Source organism: Camellia sinensis, chromosome 8 (assembly GCF_055761805.1).
Source record: "Camellia sinensis isolate YWXY chromosome 8, ASM5576180v1, whole genome shotgun sequence".
Taxonomy (NCBI): Eukaryota; Viridiplantae; Streptophyta; class Magnoliopsida; order Ericales; family Theaceae; genus Camellia; species Camellia sinensis.
Window position 1 is genome coordinate 52,366,007 of NC_138968.1, and position 21,760 is coordinate 52,387,766.

General features: G+C 34.5%; 3 protein-coding genes across 5 annotated transcripts; 1 reads left to right on the plus strand and 2 right to left on the minus strand.

Annotated features, from left to right (window-relative positions):
• Positions 1 to 1,266: 1,266 nt before the first annotated feature.
• On the minus strand, positions 1,267 to 4,994 carry LOC145796932 (HAUS augmin-like complex subunit). Of its 3 annotated transcripts, none has more exons than XM_082882626.1 (6): positions 4,681 to 4,994; positions 4,410 to 4,521; positions 2,997 to 3,050; positions 2,152 to 2,304; positions 1,961 to 2,064; positions 1,267 to 1,462 (listed from the first exon to the last, which is right to left on the minus strand). In XM_082882626.1, exons 4-6 carry the CDS (start codon positions 2,230 to 2,232, stop codon positions 1,351 to 1,353), a joined length of 297 nt encoding a protein of 98 aa, XP_082738752.1. In that variant the 5' UTR covers positions 2,233 to 2,304; positions 2,997 to 3,050; positions 4,410 to 4,521; positions 4,681 to 4,994; the 3' UTR covers positions 1,267 to 1,350. The 3 variants fall into 3 exon arrangements, with proteins under 3 accessions (XP_082738752.1, XP_082738753.1, XP_082738754.1); XM_082882627.1 differs by having other exon boundaries at positions 2,152 to 2,288; positions 2,996 to 3,050; XM_082882628.1 differs by having other exon boundaries at positions 4,685 to 4,896.
• A 3,666-nt stretch (positions 4,995 to 8,660) lies between these two features.
• On the plus strand, positions 8,661 to 13,450 carry LOC114297645 (secretory carrier-associated membrane protein 4-like). The gene is made up of 9 exons (XM_082885171.1): positions 8,661 to 10,770; positions 10,890 to 11,017; positions 11,288 to 11,664; positions 11,747 to 11,809; positions 12,052 to 12,085; positions 12,199 to 12,321; positions 12,934 to 12,996; positions 13,098 to 13,295; positions 13,413 to 13,450. Exons 3-9 carry the CDS (start codon positions 11,551 to 11,553, stop codon positions 13,448 to 13,450), a joined length of 633 nt encoding a protein of 210 aa, XP_082741297.1. The 5' UTR covers positions 8,661 to 10,770; positions 10,890 to 11,017; positions 11,288 to 11,550.
• A 1,125-nt stretch (positions 13,451 to 14,575) lies between these two features.
• Positions 14,576 to 15,598, minus strand: LOC114307152 (uncharacterized). The gene has a single exon (XM_082885172.1). It carries the CDS (start codon positions 15,596 to 15,598, stop codon positions 14,576 to 14,578), a length of 1,023 nt encoding a protein of 340 aa, XP_082741298.1.
• Between the last annotated feature and the right edge of the window lie 6,162 nt (positions 15,599 to 21,760).

Consider the following 21,760-nt stretch of genomic DNA (forward strand, 5'->3'; position numbering starts at 1 on the left):
GGTTGAAGCACTGCATAAACAGGGCTTAGCTGTTTCAAAACAAAGCAGCACAACTAAAAGGAGCCAATAGTGGAGAATTTCCTCATATTGAGAATTTCAGTGGTTCTAAATACTACTATGGAGTTATGAGCAGTCTGCACAATGAATAATGATGGTATTTATGAGAAAATAGGATCACTCAGGATGGTTTATTAAATCGTAATGGACGGTTGCTTTATAAAGGGAGACGTTCAAAGTCCAGTCTAGATTATCTTTTAATTATGGTAAGTCCTACACAAGTAAATATCAAGTATGACAGAGTCTAGACTATCTTTTAACTGTGTAAGTCCTACCCAAGTAAATATCAAGTATGACGGGAATATGACGTCATCGTATCACCAATCAATGAAAGTTCACACCCTAGTAAATAGAATTACATGCAGGGTGGCTCCAAATAGGCTATGTTTGGTTGAGGATTTGAGAAGAAATTTAAAAAGTGAAAAAAAAAGTATGTGAAATTATATAAAATGTAAATATATTTTATTTACATTTTATCTATCTTTTTCATTTCTTTTTTCAAATTATTTTCTCAATCTCCTAACCAAATACAACATTAAAGTATTCACTTCAATATTCTAATTTTTATTCTTCTTACTACAAAAAAAGTGATTTTTTGCAACGGTAAAATGCTGTCGCAATCACTCAAAACGCCGTCTCAAAAGATTTTTTGCGACGGTAAGTGGCCTTTTGCGACGGCAAGTGGGGGGTCGCAACAGAGGGGGTTGCAAAAGGGCTTTAGCGACGGTATGACGTCGTTGCCTTTGGTTTGCGACGGCAAAGAAGCCTTTTTGCGACAGAAAAATGCCGTCGCCATTAACGCGTGAAAATCTGACTTTTTTTGAGACGGCATTGTTTTGTCGTCGCTAAAAGGGGTATTTGCGACGGCACAAGTACCGTCGCTAAAGGGTGTTTTGAGACAGCACTTGGTGCTGTCGCTAAAGTACTATTGGCGACGGCAAATTACACTGTCGCTAAAAGTCCTCATTTTCAACCAAATGCCTAATCTTTTGCGACAGCGTTACTGCTGTCGCAAAAAACCCTATTTGAGACAGTGAATGGGCTGCCGTCTCAAAAAAAAAAAAAAACCTGTAATAAAATTATTAAAAATATGAAAATAACCCGTATTAAATGAAAAATAACTGTAAAAAAACCAATAATTACATAATAATATAAAAAGTCTAGTATATAAATAAAAATTCATCCATAATTAAAATATTCTTCCATTCATAACAATACATCAGCAAAATTATCCCAATACATAATGTTCCATAATACATACATAATGTTGTTCACAAATCTAAATAACGTAAATCAAAAATAAAAGTTTTCGTCATGCTTCTTCCGTGGGTTACAAAAACAAAAGTTAGTCATATTCTTTACACGCCTGCATTCCATAAGAAGCAAACTGCTACTCTGGAAATATCTGAAAATAACAAAATAAAAATAATTAATGGCAATATAATTGTGTTAATATTTTAATTACAGAAAAACATAAAAAAATAAGTACTCTACCTTCAAATGCCAAGTAAAGCAACCATCATACCGTCAGTTCTATTAATGACACAAGTCTCTTCATAACTAACATTGGATGACATGTACTCTACCTTCAAATGCCAAGTACAGCACCAAGGATTTATTCAATATGCACGTAATGTGGGCACATCGTTCAATAATGATAAACACGAGTAGGTGAATTTGTAAAAAAGTACAGGTGATTTTTGTCAAATTTATCAAATCCTGAATAAAAGAAAATGAGAACCAAATTTCCATCAAATGAATAAAAGTTTGATATGGCTAGGATTTATGGAAATCATCACTCCCATTGATAAAAAGAAAGCAGTTATGATGCACCATCACATGTTCTAAATAGTGGAGGAGCATATACAAACAATATTTTAGAGCACAAATATTGGTATCTCACTCCGTAGTGGAAAGAGCTGACTGCAATACATCTTCAAGGTACTTCTCAGCAGCAGCATACTGCCTTTTCTTGTCCTCAATTGCTAGTGCCGCCAAAGCTTTATCCTGCACAAATAGGAGTTTCCATAAATCATTATTTCATTGGAAAAAAGAAAAAGAAACTCAAATGTATAAATTGAAATATGGAGTTACAGGTGGCAAGTCTTGGTAGCTTCTCAAAGTATCAAGGATGGGCTTTGTTTTCTTCTCCAATTCCTTCCTGTGCTCTGCCATTTCAACTAGCACGCCATGGCTAATCTCTGGGGTGTAGCCCACTCGATTGAGTATTGCTTGCTCCCAAGGATTCTTTGGTATAATTAATCAACAAAATAATTTAGATAAACCTAAATGAAGATCAATTAAAATTACCAAAAACAAAGCTAAAATATCAACCGCTTGATTGCAAGTCTGATATCTCATTCTACAAGTTGGTGTCAGCAACAAAAATCCAAAATAGTTAACCATTCTTGCTAATATAGTAACATGTTAGGTCGAAAACAAGATCCAAGATTCTAACCATTGTAGCTATAGAAGCATGAAATTTGATTACTCCAATTCTAGAATCTACCATATCATTCAAATTGTAAGAGCATCTTTCCTGTAAATAGGATCTTTCTTCATTATGTGTCACCATTTATCTTCAACCTGATTTTATCCTCAAAAAAACACTAAGTAATTGTTAAAGAAAGTGTATTTTAACTATTTAAATCCTTAGCATAACTTATCTACCAAAAAACCTTCAATATCGGGTAGCAAAACAAGCTACATAAAGCTAACTAGAAAACTGACAATGAGTGAGATAATACAACCTTAAACTGTTTTCTGTGTAAAACAAATACAATGATAATTTATGGCATGACAACATTATGACCCAATGCCCACCATAAATAATTGGGACAACCAAATTCAAATAACGAGAAAGATCACCTTCACATTTCTCTTTGTTTGTATAAGCAACAACATCAACACAAACAACATGAAAATTATTTTGTTCTTACCTTAGTTGCAGGCACAGTTGATGCGGTGGAACCTTCACTAGATGAGCCCTTATTCTGACATTGTTCAAGCACAAAATGAAAAATCAGTACCAAGCAAATAGTAAGTATTGTTACAACTCAAAAAATATGAGTTCAACTAACACAGATTAATAAAACAAGACTAACGAGCAACACAAATAAACAAGGGCTAATGATGACTAGTGAGCATTCTGAACCAGGGATACAATAAAAAAGAATATAGATCAGTCATGGCATCACTATTATCTCAAAACACAAGGGATTTCTTTTCAAAATGAAAGCAAATTAAATAAAATGGCTACTTACCATTGGCAGGTCCAATTAATTTATAGCCCTAGAGCACAACCCATATTCACATGAGGATTGGTGATTGATGAGGTTAGATACATAGCTTTGTGAAATAATTCTAGCGCTAGCTACTTGAGAGAACTAAGTTGGTTAAGTTCAAGAAGAATAGATCACATTAATAATTACCCAAAGAGCACATTTCTTCTCTTAAAAGCCTTTTTCTAATACACACTTCCTCAAGCTTCATCATTTCACCGCGTATAGGTTCTAGTTGTTCACTCCATTAGCTACATGAACAACCACACATGGAATAATGTAGTATCTCCAAGAAGCAAAAGTCAACTAGGCAATAGAAGCCTTGACAGATCATGAAGCTGACAGCCTTTTGCAATCTCTAAAACCAAAATTTCTGGAATTTCTTTATAACAGGTTTCTTTGGATCTCCTTCAATAGTAAAGACCAACACAAACAAGTGAACCGCACAGGACCGGCAAGTACCTTTTCGGTTTGGTTCAGTGCGGTTTACCGGTTTTGGCATTTGTTCCAAATATATATATATATATATATATAAGTAATGAATAAAGAATATAACTTTTATTATTTATATCAATCTATCAGAAAATACATCCTGGACAACTATTAAAAACATAAAAGAATTTAAAATAAAATAAAATACACCATAGCAGTTTCATAGAAACAATGGAGAGTAGAGTAGATTAGTTACTATTTGGATTTATTAGTTTCTATCAAGAAAGTGAAATCTTTTGGTTGAAATTTTAATTTGCACAGAGTAGAAAAAAAACTTAAGAAAACTCCATAGCAGTTCATAGGAACAATCCAAAATTAAACATACACAATATTGCACTTTAACCTTCTATGTGGAATGCAGAAAAGTAATTAGAACAAAAACATCTCTGTTATTGGCTATTTATAAGGCAAAAAATAATATCACAATCCCAATTTTCACCCCCAAAGAGCAGTAAAATAAAACATAAATAAAAAAGAGAGTCAAAAATTTATTTATCATATTCTCAGATTAAGAAACCTTAGTCTATTAACTGATTTTGTAAAAAAAAAAAAAAAAAAAAATCACTTAGTTTGAATTACCTTAGATCATATGCGATGTTATTCAAGGAGACCAACGCCAAAGAGGAGAACGACACTGAAGAGCTGAGACGCCGGAGAGTGATTCGCGCCACTGTCTTCTTTATGCCGGAGGCTGATTCACGCCGAAAGTGAGAGATTGAGGATCAATCGACTAAGAGAACACAAGGTCTTGAAATCGATTGTGATTGCGTAACAGATTGAGATCGAAATCAAAGATGAAAGAAGATTGAGATAGAGAGATTGAAATGAGAGAGAGAGAGAGAGAGCATACTAACTAAGGTCGCGCGAGAGAGAGGGGTCGTACTACGCCGTCGCCGCACCACTGCTAGCCGTCGTCGCTCGTCGACAGAGAGATCATCATCGGTGAACAATCGAAATCTCTGTGATTAGGAACTCGAAATCTCTGTGATCGTCGGTGAACACGAACTCGAACTCGTCTCTGAGATTGGGAACTTGAAGTCTCTGTGATTGTGAGGGAGAATGTGTTAGGGATTTGGGGATGAAATTTTTGGGGTTTTGATCGACCGCCAATTTGGGCGAAATGAGGGAGTTGAAAATTCATTACCTTTTGCAACGGTATAGAATAACGGTCGCAACTGATAAAATCCAACTATTAATAATAAGGTTTCTTTTGCGACAGTCAATTGCCGTCACAAATGCCCACTATTTGCGACGGTAATTTCCACCCGTCTCAAAAGAATTTTTTTTGGCGACGGCACAAAATGCGCCGCAAATACTTCCGTGTTTAAGGCACTTTTTCTTGTTTGCTTATTAGCAACGGGGCGATTACCGTCGCAGATACATTTATTTGAGACGGCTTTGAATACCGTCGCAAAAGCCGACTTTTTGCGACGGTATACACGCCATCGCAAAAAATTCCGTGTTTTAAAGTCACTTTTCTTGTAGTATTTATATTGTGCTTCTTTAAAATTCAAATCTAAATTTTAAAAAACTTGAAAGGCATGTTGGATTCATGGGTCCGTTTCGATAATTTTAATTGTTCATTTTATAAGACTCTTAGCATATGTCATTTATTAAAAAAAAAAAAAAAGGTCAATCAAATAATTATTACTTTTACATTTTATTGTAGTTGTCTTCAACAAATTGAACGATAATTATGTTTTAAATATAGACAATTTTTTTAAGCGCGAATTACACTAACAGTTCCTGTAATTTAGAGATTGTGTCGCTTTGATCTCTAATTTTTCAATTGTGACACATTTGACCCTAAAGGGAAACGATCAAAGTCCAGTCGAGATTATCTTTTAAAGATTGTATTTTGAAGAATAAAAATTTGTAATTGATTTTTTTTAACTCATTGTGTTTTAAAAAAAATAAATGATTGTGTTTTCACTACTACAAAAATAGTTAAAGATCACACTTTGACAAAAAAAAAAAGATCTCACTTTTATTGAAAGTGTGATAAAAAAAATTAGATTGATTTTTTAATCACATTTAATTTGATTGAGTGTGATAATATTTATTTTTTATGTCACTTTTCAATTAAGTGTGATTATATATATATATATATATATATATATATATATATATATATTTAATCACACCTTCTAATTAAAGTGTGATTATATATACACTACTACTTTTTAATTATACTTTTTAAACAAGTGTGATTATATATATACATTTTAATCACACATTCTAATTAAAGTGTGATTATTTATATATTTTTTAATCACACATTTTAATTAAAGTGTGATTATATATACACTACTACTTTTTAATCACACTTTTTAAACAAGTGTGATTATATATATATTTTTTAATCACACATTCTAATTAAAGTGTGATTATTTATATATTTTTTAATCACACATTCTAATTAAAGTGTGATTATATATACACTACTACTTTTTAATCACACTTTTTAAATAAGTGTGATTATATATATATATATATATATATTTTTAACCACACATTCTAATTAAAGTGTGATTATTTATATATTTTTCAATCACATTTCTAATTAAAGTGTGATTATATATACACTACTACTTTTTAATCACGCTTTTTAAATAAGTGTGATTATGTATATATATTTTTTAATCACACATTTTAATTAAAGTGTGATTATATATACATTACTACTTTTTAATCACACTTTTTAAATAAGTGTAATTATATATATATATATATATATATATATTTAATTACACTCCATAAATAGGTGTGATTGTATAAAATATTTCAATTTGATTTTTATATAAAATATACAATTCCCAAATCAAAGATCTTCCTTTATGTAGTTTGGGAAGTGAGTTTTTATGTAGTTTTTTTAATTGTAGGATTTTATTGGAGAAATTTTTTTTAGTGTTTGAAAAGATAGTTAAGTTTTTTTGTGATTAGATGTGATGTTTGTGAGAGAAAAATTAAAATAATTATAAAATTAGATGTGAGATTTTGTTTAGATTTATTTTTTTAATTTTAAAAAAATTTGTCATCTAGTAAAAAGAAAAAAAAAAAAAAAAAACTCAACACACAAACCTCCTAAACACCACCCAAAAATCAAATATTTTGAGTAAACAATATAAAAGGGCCCAAACCAATCCTGATCCAAATTCAACCACACTCATACAGTCCCACTAGGGTTTTAAGACTTGTACTACGCAACTCACACTTATCTCTGCCGCTCCGGCTAGGGTTTACAGACCCCCACAATTTTTGTCTCTCTTTCTCTCTCTCTAAGTTTATTGTTGTTGTAAGATCTAATTATGGAGTTAACCAATAACTAGGGTTTCCTGGTTGCTTCTGAAACTCCAAAAGCTTCGAGCTTTTACATCGCTATGTATCTGTAAAAACATATATCGAACTATATAACAATGGCTACCACAAACCCTTTTGATCTTCTCGGCGACGATGACAATGACGACCCCAATCAGCTCCTCCAGAAGCTCCCTCCCCCTCCGAAGAAAGCCCCAGCTCCGGCTCAGTCCGCCGCCGCTATTCAGCCAGCTAAGCTGCCCTCCAAGCCTCTCCCTCCAGCTCAGGCCGGTAAAGCCTCTGATTTAGACTCTCTCTCTCTCTCTCAATCTATCTCTCTCTTCATTTCCAAATCATATGCTTAAGATCGATGTGTTTGTGCATCTGTATGTATATGTGTTTTTATGCAATATAAATGTGTACATATTGTGTGTTATGTTTTGATATATGGTGGAAATGGAATGAAAATGAAATTCAGATTATTGATGTTCATCTTTGAATGAAAAAAAGTTGTGTTTTTGGTGTGAGGTTGCTGAGAAAATGGAGGAAATTAAAAGATTTGATTTCATGAAGAGGAGATTTAGAATTCTCATATATGTTATTTGCAAAATTTTCTACAGATACTTTATAGGAGGTAGAAAAAAAATAAAAGAATACATTTGGATGTATTCATGTTCTTTGATATTGCTAGCATTGGACTTTTACAGATTCTACCATGGTTACCATCACCATCATGGTAGTTTCTAAAACAAAGTACCTTGGTACATTGTCATTTTTTGAAATGAAGAATAGATTTTCTGGTGGATCTTGTTCTTTATTTAGTACTTAAAGTCATCCTTAAGAAAGGTTCCTGTTTCATTATTTATTTTTTTTCCTTTTTGAAATGTTTCTGAATTAGATCTTTGATTAGACAGTCATACAAGCAGTTGGCAGCTCTTCCTTTATATAAAATATACAATTTGAAATTTTTCCTTTTTGAAATGTTTCTTTTATTTGTGGTGTTTGGCTTGGGGTTTGATCTTGTTGTAATATGCACCTTTATATTTTCTTTCTTAATCTATTTGATCTCTTGATTCATGAATGGTGCAGATTTCTATTATACTTTTTTTGTCATAAATTCCTCAAAACTCTCATCAAAATACACCCTTGACATAACTAGAGTATCTTGTGAAATTCATATTTTATCTGTTCCTCAATATTTACTCTCTAGACACATCTCATTTTATTGGTACTTCACTTCAGCACTTCCCCGCTCGTTGCTTGGTTCATATCCTCTCTTTTTGGTGAGTCTATAAACTGATATAAAAGGCTATTTCTTGCCTTGCTAGGCATCTCATTCTTGTGTATATGTTAGTTGTTCAGTCACAGTGTGATGAGATATGCTTGCTGCTTAGATTGGATGTCTACAATTTTCAGATTCTTCTCTATTCACTACTAGAAAAAGTAGATATAACCACATTTTTTTGTGGCATTTTTTTTTTGTAAATGTCGCTAAATCTGTTAACCAATCTTTTAAAATCCTAATGACGGTGGGATAACCCTCCTCCAGCCCAGCCAGAGACCCACCCTGCCTCCTAAGAGAGGTGATGTGCTCATGCAAATCCTTGTTGGCTACTAGTTTGATTTCATTCATACCACTTCTCTACTACTAGTAGTATTTTTTCCAAGTATTTTAATATCTATGTTTTGGGTATTGTTGTGTTGTTTTTCTCTTTTCTCCAACCTGAATTGTAGTGGTGAAAAATCCTCTGTTCTCAAATGTTTGTTATTTGTCCTTAAAAACACTCATAATTAGTGGATTACATGTGAATCTCAGGTGTGTAAGAATTTAAAACATATCCATTGATAGGGAAGTTGTGCCAAAAAGGAGTGAAGTTTGCAAGTTCACTGAATGAATTTTATATGTTGCATAAATCTGGCTATCAGTCTCTTGCCTTGATACGAAAAGCTTAATTCACTACAACAAAAATCACTTTTGGCGACTAAATTTTTGGTCGCCAAAAGTCTGTTTTTAGTTGCCGAAAGTCCAAATTTTACCTTCCCCGACAAAATTTTTTAGTCGCCACATTTGTCGTGTATTTCTGGTCGGCGGAGGTATTGGCGACTAAAACTTGTTTAGTCGCCAAAATACAGGTCTTCAGCGACCAATAATTTAGTCGCCAATAGTGTTTTACACTTTTGGAAATCAGGTCTTTAGCGACTAATAATTTAGTCGCCAATAGTCACTCAATCGCCGACTAAACGGTTTAGTCGCCAAAATAAAGAGTTTTGGCGACTAAATTTTTAGTCACCAAAGGTGTTTCTGGCGAAAAAAAAAAAATCCACTTTTTTTTTGCTTTTCCTGAGTTTCGAACCCCAACCGTCCCACATTCCAAGCCTTTTTGCAACACACTCCCTCTACTGTGCCACTACAACTTCACATGAATATATATGCAATATATATTATTTATATAGTATATTAACCGGTATTAATACAAAATAATATATATAAATATAATTATTTTAATTCAATATAATTTATGTAAAAAATAAATTATTTACTAAAAAAAAATTTAGGCCACTTTTGGCGACTAAAGTGAGTTTTAGTCGGCAAAACCCCTCCTTTTAGCTACTAATTTTTTTTTAGTAGCCAAAAACATCTACTTTTGGCAACTAAAGTGAGTTTTAGTCGGCAAAACCCCTCCTTTTAGCTACTAACTTTTTTTAGTAGCCAAAAACATCTACTTTTGGCGACTAAAGTGAGTTTTAGTCGGCAAAACCCCTTCTTTTAGCTACTAATTTTTTTTTAGTAGCCAAAAACATCTACTTTTGGCGACTAAAGTGAGTTTTAGTCGGCAAAACCCCTCCTTTTAGCTACTAACTTTTTTTAGTAGCCAAAAACATCCACTTTTGGCGACTAAAGTGAGTTTTGGTCGGCAAAACCCCTCCTTTTAGCTACTAATTTTTTTTGGTAGCCAAAAATCTCCACTTTTGGCGACTAAACTGAATTTTTGTCGCCAAAACCCCTACTTTTGGCTACGAAATTGATTTTAGTCGCCAATAACTATGCATTTGGCTACTAAACTGTTTTAGTCGCCAAAAGTGAACACTTTTGGCGACTAATTCCATTTTAGTCGCCAATTGTCCTACTTTCAGCGACGAAAATTCAATTTTTAGTCGCGAAATCTGCTTTTTCTTGTAGTGATTGTAGTATTTGAGTGCTACGTTTGGTCTTTAATCTTAAAGGCAAATTACCCTTGTAGTTATTGTAATTTCACTCTTATGTTGATTATTTGGTCATTTAGTTCTATTTTCCTTGACCAAAAAAACAAAAAAAAAAAGAATTTCTTACCATGTTACAATTTAATGCAATTGATTATGCTTATTGTAGAAATTGGGTTTAGATGAAATTTGGTGATTATGGTGTTAGACATCCAATTTGAAACAAATTTTATAACCACTCTTACCACTACCATAGTTGGTGGAACTTATTTGTGATGTGAGTATCCAATGCTTTGCAAATGTTATTTCATTGTATAAACAACGCATTACCATTGTGAAGGTCATTGAGAATAAGTGGTTTAAGAAGGGATATAAGCCTCCTATTTTTGCAGACGAGGATGTTAGTCTCGACGATGTGGATGCTATTTTCAATGAATCAAGGGTAACTATATCTTGCTACAATTTCAGTCAAAAAATATTTGATCATCTACCCTTTCGGTTAGTATTGAGGAATAGGGCATTGGGGGTGACTTTAATTGTGATTTTTGTTTTGATGTACAGGACACTCAAAACCTTGTCGTGGAAAGACGGGAAGAACAACCTGTGAATCCTGTCTCTATGAACGCTTTTGAATACTTATATCTAAATCTTAGGGTCTCAACCTCAGTTCTCTGTTTGAAAAGCAAATGGTATGTCAAAGGCATATAGTTTTTTGATTGTTATGTTTTGGTAGCCGAGCGATCTGATGCAGAGATCTTTAGAATCTGAGCATTCCATGCATTTTTGTCAGTTAAGTTAGAGTTCCTATCTCATATCACGAATGAACCAGCTGATATTTAGTTATTGGTCACCTAAATATGCCAATTCAAGTAACTCAATATTTTGGTTTTTATGTTTTGTGCTTTTGTTTTTCTTCTCTTTTTAGTTTCTAATGATAACAATTGATTTTTGTTTGGCAGGTGAAACGATGACAACCCTTCTCAGTGATAAATGTACTAAGTTATTGTATGAACAGTACAAAACTAGGTTATTTGTAGCCACTGCAAGTACCAGTTAATGCATTATTTACTAAGCTGATATATATATATATATATACTTTAATTCTCGTTGTTTTTATGACTACAAGTTGCATCATGCAATTTTGGATTTTTGTTTTTATATTTTTTTTTAACCTGTTTTCATTATTCATATTGATCATCAAGCCATCCAAATTGTCCCTTGTATGCAGAATGACAGTGCTGCTCCAAAGTCACGCATTCCTCAAATGGTTGCTCAAACACTGGGTTTTGGCCAAAAACATAATGCAATTGTTGACATACCGTTGGATTCAATGAATGTAATCAATTTACAGTTTGAATTTATATTGTTTCATAGTATTGGGAGCACTGTGTTGTATATCATGTGGTGTGATATGGCAGGATCCTAAGAAAAAGGAGAAGGAACTTGCAGCTTGGGAAGCAGATCTAAAAAGGAGAGAACGTGTTCGTTTTGCCTTTCATTATCGAGAATATACTTGCAACTGTACCTCATAAATCTGTTTATATTTTCTTATTTGTAAATTACTTATTTGACTGCCTTCAAAATAACAACCAGAGTTCTTCATGATTTGATGACGACTTCTTTAGATGTCGCCATTATCGCAATATATATATTGATTGTGTACACTTTTTAAGATATTTATATACTTGTTTTCAATAGTACTGATGCATGCTATATTTTTCAGGAAATTAAACGAAGGGAAGATACTGTTTCCAGTGGTAAGCCATGAGATGAAGGCCAATACATATATATTGCTTTGAGAATAGTTTTATATGCTTTTCCTAGATAATAATATTTTTCTGATTTATTTCTTCTAATATTGCATTTTCAGCTGGTGTCCCTTTAGATGATAAAAACTGGCCTCCATGTTTCCCAATTATTCATCATGATATAGCCAATGAAATTCTTGTTCATGCTCAGAAGTTGCAGTATCTGGCTTTTGCAAGTTGGTTAGGTATAGATGGCTTCATTTTTCTAATTTGAGCATTTTCCTTATTCCTTTTATGTGTCGACTTCTGAGTTTGATCACCATATACTGGCAATACTGCTGTCTTAGCTAGTTGCTTTCTTTAAGAAACACCCCCTCCCTCCCTCTGGGCTGCCAAATGAATGAAATAATAAAATAAAGCGAAAATCAATACTCATCACCTGTTCATTTTTCATAGATGAGTTTTTGATATATGAATGAATACTCATGATCAAATTACTATTTTTTTACTTTATTGACTGCCTAAATATCAATGAAGCGCTGATCGTCCAGCATGATTTATTATATGTTTTAGTTGAGTTTAAATATAGAGGATAGTTTCATGACAACTAAAGTGACTTAATCTGCTTATTCCTACACCACCTCCACCATCACGACCACCACCAGAAAGAAGTCTTGCAAGGTTAATATTCGAAATTGGATGATACAAGAGTAAATTTTTTTCCTCCTTTTTTCATTTATATAGTCTTTCTGATATAACTTTGGTAAGAAGACTTCAATTGATCTGCATTTCTTTTATATATAACTTAGCCTGTTTCACTGATATTTTTTTCCCCTTTACCCCACTTGCCATTGCAGGCATAGTTCTTTGCCTTGTATTTAATGTTATTGCTGTGATAGTTTGTTGGATTAGAGGTGGAGGTAAGGTTTCTAATATTTTCTTTTCTTCCGTACTCTGGGCATATGCATAAAAGTGTTGACAGGTTACAATATAGAACTTCTGACGTGGTCGCTATTTCCAGGTGTAAAAATATTTTTCCTGGCAACAATCTATGCTCTACTTGGATGCCCTCTTTCATATGTCCTATGGTATAGGCCACTTTACCATGCAATGAGGTATTCAGCTATTCTTGTTCTCGCTTTTCATTTCCCAATTTCATCCCGTGCCATCTGTGGGAAATTTCAAAATTCATGTAGACTTTTTTCCAGGGGGGAGGGACGTCAGTAGGCCTCCCCATGCCCTTGAAGAGATAACCAATTAGGAGTATGGTTAGGCACACAACATAATCTATACCTTTCATTTGAAAGTACCATTTCAGAAATTATCTTTCAATCAGGTACATCCACCGATATTGCACAGGTCCTCCGAGAATAGTCTCACGTGGCAAGTGAATGGCCAAATGAACCATCACATCGAAGAAGGCTGGAGGAAAGATCTTTTCAAACTTACATAGTATGATTACTATACGTTCCTCTAATTTCTCCATTTCACTTCGTTTCAGTGTCCTTGAGCATAGATCTTGGAAGCAGCTACCTTACTCAAAAAGTGCTGTACTGATCTCTTTATCTACGCAACCACGCATTCCAATAAGAAGAATCCATTGTATAAGTACATGGCAGCCGTGGCTTTTCAATCCTGTTAACCTACCATTTTTTGCATTCACTGATCTCAAAATGTTTGCCGCGTACCCATCTGGATACTTGACTGATTTCAAGAATTCAAAGAAACCTTCTCTCTCTTTAGGGGTTAGTATGAAGCTGGCTTGAGGCTTCACATATGATCCATCGGGATTTGTTGTCAGCCACAATTCTTTCCTTATATTCATATCTTCTAAATCCATTCGTGCCTTATCTGTATCCTTGTTCTTCCCATCAATTCCCAACATCATTCCAAAAACATTTTCACTAAAGTTCTTCTCCACATGCATGACATCAATGTTGTGTTGAAGCCTCCTTTTCTTCCAATACGGTAGCTCATACAAGATGCTTACCTTTGTCCGATTTGGGTTCTGACGAGGTCTTTTCCTGTTGCTTGGATGTTTTCCATATGTGACACCCGTCACGTGCCCAATTGTTCTTCAATCTTTTCTATCGGTATCACCAAAGATATCTTCCATTTTTCATGCTTGCCATTATATGCTCTACTCTTTCGCCTTTCTAGGTGGTCATCAGGCAAGTAGCATCGATGGTTACTGTACGCAGTCTTACTTCTTAAAGATTCAAAATATGGTTCATCATTGCAAGTGTAACAAGAGTAATGACCCTTTGTTCTCCATCCAGAAATGTCACAAAATGTGGGCCAATCATGTATCATCCACAGCAAAGCTGCACGCATGCAGAAAGTCTCACCAGTCGAGGCATCATAGGTTAATGTACCATTTTTCCATAATTCATTCAATTCTTCCACGAAAGGTCTCATGTAGACATCACTATCAATTGCTAGTTGTGATTCTCCAGGAATAAGTAATGACAACATGAAAAATAGGTCCTTCATAGCCAACTACGTTGGCAAGTTGTACGGAATGAGTACGACAGGCCACAAACTATATGAGTTATTCATATTTCCGAAAGGGTTGAAACCATCAGTAGCCAACCCTAGCCTCACATTCCGAGGCTCCAAGGCAAATTTAGGATGTTGTGTATCGAATTCCTTCCACGCATCACTATCTGCAGGATGCCTCAATACACCGTCATCTAAACATTTTTCCTCGAACCATTTCATATCCTCGGCTCTCTTCCTCGACATGTACAACCTTTTCAATCTCGGTGTTAATGGGAAGTATCGAAGAACCTTACGAGAGATCTTCTTACCTTTACCATGATTTGTCTTGTATCTAGAAGCCTTACAATTTGGACATTTATCTAGTGTTGCATTTCCCTTCCAAAAGAGCACACAATCGTTTACACAAGCATCAATGGGCTCGTATGACAAACCCAATTCACGTAGTATTTTTTTAGCTTCATAAGTTGACTTTGGAACCAAATTATCCTTCGGTAAAAGTTTTTTTAAAAACTCTAGCATCATGTCAACTGACTTATTACTCCAATGGTTTGTTACCTTCATATTAAGTATCTCGATGACAAATTTTAACAAAGTGTAATTTGTGCAACCTGGGTACACTTCACGTTTGGCATCATTCAATAATTTATCAAAAGTGCGAACCTCCTCCTCTTGGGTTTTATTAGTTGATTCCCCTCTTATTCGATCTTCCACTAAGGCATCAATACCTCCCAAAACCTCATTGCCCTCAACGGGTATATTATGATGATAAGCCTCATTTGATTCACGGCGTTCCCCATGCACATGCCAGATAGTGTAAGTTGGAATAATCCCATGTTGCAGCAAATGAATTTGAAAATTTTGACGAACAACATTCACACACTTTCGATAAGGGCACAAAATTTTACCATCCCGATCGATAACCGCCATTGCAAAATGAAGAAATGATATTACCCCATCATTATATGCTCGACTTATCCTTCCATCAACTGTGCTACCTAATGCAATCCAACTCTTGTCCATGTCTGACTATGCCGAGTTAATTAAAGTTAGGTGAATAGACAACTTTTATATAGAAATATATATATATATATATATTAATTAAAAAAAAAGTTCAAGTCCAATGATTATACTGAGTTATATAAATTACAACCACACATAAATCACATGAGGAAATAATCAAAGCAATTTAGCGTAAACAGAAGAATTATTCAAAACCAAAACATAAACCACAACAAAATAACCATCAATAAGAAGACAAATAACATAATTCAGAGAAAATTTAACCAATAAAATAGTGAGCTGAGAGTAAAAAGCAGATAAGAAAACCCACACTATGCCACATTGAGTTTCTAAAGTAGTCAAATTAAGTACTCAAATATCCAAATGCAAAATCTTATGATTGAACTGCACGTATTTAGAAAAATATATATATGCCCCGAATACCAAAGTTGGCATATCTATCAACTAAATTGGGATTTTGAAAAAATAATACATTGGGAAACAATAACTATTCTGGCTCACATTGCACTCAATAAACAAAATGTGATTAAATTCTGCAGAGGAACTTAATAATGTTCTTAAGGAGCTATGCATATAAGAAATGAATGATGCCAATAGAATTGATAGCCACATGTGACAATTCCAATGAATGCCCCGAGACTATAATTTAGTACTTATGGCCTGTTACTGCAGTTCGTACTCTGTTTGATTTTCTCTTTACTTAACTATATACGAAGTCCAGAGAAGTTAAAGCAAGATATGCTAATTTAAGGGTGTAATATTTCAATTTTCAATAAATCAATAGTTGTGACAGAAAAAATAATTAATTAATATGTAATATATAATACTAGCATATGTCCGTGCCTAAAGCCAAGGTATAAATAATATTAGGATCAAAACCAAACGACACTAACTAATAGGGAAAAACAAAATACAAAAAACAAAATCTAAATCAACAACCAACATAAACACCCAGTGGTGCGCTTTTGTTACAATAAATCAAAAAACCAACTCCAATTTGACAACAAATTGAACTCATCTTGGTAACCAATGGTGTTCTACACAAAAGAAAATAAGCATAAAATAACACTCAATGGAGTGGAAAAGGTAGGACACAATTAAACTGTTAATTAGTAGTAGTGATATGAAGCATTAATTAAGTCACTATATCAAGATACAAAGCAATAACAAATTGTATTAGTATTATGAGTATCAATTGATAAAACCAAATGACACTAACTCAATTCTAAAGCCCTTGATTCTGGTGCTTATTGTACAAAATTGAACTCATATTTAAAATCTGAAAGATAGAATCCAATCTTCTATTTCACAATAATCAAAATACCCACTAAATAGCTGAAAATGCTTCGGGGCAAGCATGTCTAAGAACTGTATATGGGCCTGCAAATCACACAGTGACTTGAAATCAATCTCGCAATGGTGTTCTACGCAATTTGGAATGACCATGCCCTAGCTTCTTCCTAATTATGTAAGCACACATACATACATATGCACATATATGTGTATCTCTGGAATGTAAATCTGGCCATGTATTTTAGACCAAGTGTGTGTGCTATTTTGACAATTGAGAAGCAACAACTCCGATCAGAACAGTGTTTGATCATTCTGGTAGGTCTCTCATAGGCAAACTATCGAACATGTCGTGGCCATGGCAGTATAAGCCAACATATTAGCACTTTTCTTCACCCCATTGCTATCTGTTTTTCATTTTTAATTAAGGATCGCAATGATGGAGGGCCTGTGTTAGGTAAAACATATGCATATGCATATATATATATATATAGAGAGAGAGAGAGAGAGAGAGTGGACCAGAAACAGAGAGACCGAATTTAAATGGCTAAACACCAACAAACCACTATTCAACAAAGCATTCTCAATGTAAAATTCCTCTATTTTGGGGTTTGAATTGCAGGGAAATTCAACCTAAAAGCTATAGCGGACAAAGCTGTTGCGGTGCATTGGCAGTGAAAAGACATGGATAACATAATAGTTGAGACATGAAACAAACATGCATTATGGTCCAAGAATTTTTTGTTTTTTGTTTTTTGTTTTTTTTTTCTTTTAAAAGAGTAGGGAGTGAGTACACCAATTTATAGAAAATTCAAAACATTTATAGAAAAAGAGTATTGAACAAAGAAAAATCGTGAGATTGAACAAAGAAAATTTATAGAAACGAAGCATTGAACAAAGAAAATTCAACGAAGAAGTCAGTGAACCCTATACCAACACTTCAAATGGCAAAATCATGAGATTGAACAAAGAAAATCATCAATTACTCAAAGGGAGAAAGGGACTTAATAATAGAAGAGAGGGCCTTAATAACAGTTTATATAACCAAAAATTTAATAAACGCCACTACAATCAGATTTTTTGCTAAAATTCCAAACCAATATCAAGGACTCACTTCAGACAAAATTCAAACAACAAATTCAAACAATTCAAACAACTCAACACAGTGATGAAGAGCAGAGAAAGGGAGCGACTTCGAAATCTTACCTTGCGAGTGCAAGTTCGAAGGGAGCCGAAGGTGAGCAGCGTTGTTTGAAATGCAGCAAGGGAAATTCTCCCTGTATTCCAGTTAATAAATTTTCTATCAGCAAAGAAGAACATAATTCTTCATTTAGTTATCTAAAAAATTAATGAAATTTTGATTTCAAACATAATTCTTCATTTAGTCAATTGGTCAACCTTCTCATCATAATGTGTAAATCAAAGAGCTAGGAAACAAAATTAATGTAACACAGGCAGAAAGGGGAAGGAAAAGGAAACTTTAAAATATAAATCTCAAAGCCTAAAAATAGTATGTATAGAGCCCACAAAGAACTGAAGAACTGAAGAAAAAAATACTGAACAATAACAATAACACACCAGACCATAACATTAAAAGTTGAAACAACAAAAGCTGAGAGGGGAAAAAGGAAAGGAGTGAAACAACAAAATCTGAGATAAATAACTTACCGGAGTGAGCTCGGATGGGATAAAGAAGAAAACAACAAAAGATGAGAGAGAATGGAAACTAAATGACCCATAAATTAATAACAGTATGGAAAATGACCCGTATGGTGTTTTTCCTCCCCTATGCACATCTTACTGTCTCATCAAAATGATGGAGGCGACATTCACCATTGTTTAATTTTTGTTCTTTTCACTGTCCTAATTGACAGTGGCTTTTGTATATTATATTTTTGTAGAAAAAATATATGGTGAATGTGAGAATAAGGATTGCTTGATCATAGGAGATAGCTTCCAAGCTTCCAAGCATTCAAATTGATTTTATTATATATATTATACATATATGTAATATACACCAAGTCTTGCCCTTTTTGTTCAATCAGGTCTGCGATTTAATAATCAACCAACAACAGCAATAAAGAGCAAAGACAAACAACCAGTTCATACACTCAATGATGATCTTCACAAACCTATAGACAAACCAGTCAACTCTTTTCTTTCCGTTTTCATACGTTTTTTTAATAAAAAATCAAATATCAACTTTTCAAAACAACCCTTAATATGATTAACAGTCACAATTCATTTAATTTTCGCATAAATTTTTCAAGCTCTGTAACGTTGCTATAAATGAGAATTAGTATATAGAATTAGATACTAACAAGGGGTCATTTTAGGGCAACTTAGAGCTGACTCACTTATATGTTTCATATGGGATTTTAGGAACCAAAGATTGTAAACTAATCAACTCAACATTTATATGCTAAGAAAGTAAAGCGTGCAGTGGTCCTTGAGAACATAGCAGAAATGAAAAGTGAGAATAAATACTAGTGTAGACGTCCCCGAACGCCCCAGGAGGATGAGTCCCATTCTGTTCATATTGGGCTCACTACAGTTCAGGACTCTCAAACTGTCACGGTTTTTAATCTAAACCTGGGAAACAGATTTTTGAAAAGAAGTGCCAAACATGGACTGCTTTGCCAGATACAGAGTCGCTACCTAAATGTTATATTTTGGAAAATTTAGGAAACCCTGACTCGGTGCCAAAGGCCACGTGTCCGTCATCACCAAAGTTGCCTCAACTTGGGAACTTGGATACGATTGGGGAAGGTCAGCTATGAGCACCCCCTCTCACCCGATCAAAGATCGGCCTCTACTAACCGTGATATCTAATTTTGAAAACGTTATGTGTTCTTATTCCAGTTTAATTAGCTAGAATTACTATGTGATACGCACAGCAAAACAAGTATAGACTAGATCGCCTAATTTGGAATAAAGCATCACATATCCGTTTGTTTGGAAAATGTTTTGAAATTTACTACTCGCGAGTAGGCTAAAAACGAGTTGTTCCAACTCAAACAATCCAACCTTCACCCACAGGCATTCAAGCAGTTTATATCACATAAGCATCTAGTCACATGGTAAGCATCCTGTCATGTTGACATTCACACTCATGCGAGATGCTAAAGCATAAAAATACTTACAATGTACTCCGAGCCAAGACAAGAACATGTTAGCAATCAATGCATGATCCAAGTCCATGTTAAGTGGCTAATGCAACGCATACAGAATGCAATATAGAATAGGCTCGGCTAATCTAAGGATGACATGTGAGAATGCACAGATAGCATGTATTCAAATTAGATTTGAAATACTTTATGCAGTTAGCATGATGCGCCGAGTTTGGTGCATGCAAGACTAATGAATGATGCACGCATGCATAGCATAAGGTATGCTAAAGTAAACATGTCCTAATACTAACCATCAAAAGCAAGTAAGTAAAAGGGAGAAAGAAGTGGGGGTTGGAAGACATGCACACACGCACCCACACTTATTACAACTTTGCCCTTGCTCGGAGGGACAGAAAGAATAATACAAATTAATTAACCTACAAGCTAGTTAAATATTACAGACCAATTAATTAATTAACAAATTAATTAATCTAATAAAATAGTAAACAGCTTCGGGGAGAGGGCCCAATGCAATTCGCGCTCGGCTCCGCTCGGAAAGCCACTGCCATGCACAAGTTGCCTCTGCTTTGACTGTTATCCTTCTCTGAAGACTGCACAAATCTCCGGGTTGCTTCCCTGAATGCTGTGGAACACCACCAGCTGAGGGAATTGGTCACCGGCCATGGAGAATGGTCATCGACCATTTGTTGGGCTCTCGGCCATCCATATTTGGTCGGTCAATAGTATAGATGGCCGGCCGGCCAAAGCTTCCTGCAGAATTTGTTTTTGACAGCAGCAGAGGGCAAAACATAGCATGGCACTGCATTTCAAGCAATGTATGCACCAACCACATCCCTTATCATGTTTATGAATCAAAGGGGCATGGCCCTCGGTTTTCGGACCACCATCGTGCATTTCAATGCGTGATGGCCCAAAAAACCAAGTATGCATTTTGATATGGGATACAATGCACATAATCAAACAAAGGGGCTCCACCTCTATCATACTCAACTCAAGGGGTGAAACATGCATGCCAATGCAATGCATCCTAGGTATGGAGGCTAAGTATGCAAAATGAACATGCAAGGCATGTGACAACCACGCTAGTGGCAAACATGCAACAACATGTAAGGTGACCTAAGCATAGGAACAATGCAAAGCAACTTAACTAATGAAATACATGCCAAATGCATCATGATTTCACGCAAGAAATAACATATAATAGGCCAAGTATGCAATAATGCACAAGGCAAGCATGTTATAACACATGAAGGATGGACTTAAACTAATTTAGGCAGCCCTTAAACAAGCCTAAAACAGTGGCCATACACTATGGAGATGGGGCCGAATGCACATACAAGCATGCATGCATTCATGATCCAATTCCTAAGCATCAAAAGGCAACTTTTAAGCACATTTAAAAGAGATGATCATGGGTATATGGAAAGCATACCAAACTCTGAAATTACATAAAATAGAGGTGCCAAACCAACTAATTAAAGCAAGTAAAGCATGCTCATGACATCACACATTCAAGGCCTACAAGCTAGAATGCAAAGAGACTATACAAAATATGTTAAGCATGACCAAAGAAACTAAAAACAGAGCTAAAGCACACTAAAACATACACAAAAGCTTCACAAAGCTTGGCCAAAATCATGCTAAAACAAGGGTCAACACTTAAAGCATGTTTAGGCCAAAACATGGCATTACAAGACAAGTATGCTAAGCATGCATGGTGTGTCTAAACCAACTAAAAACA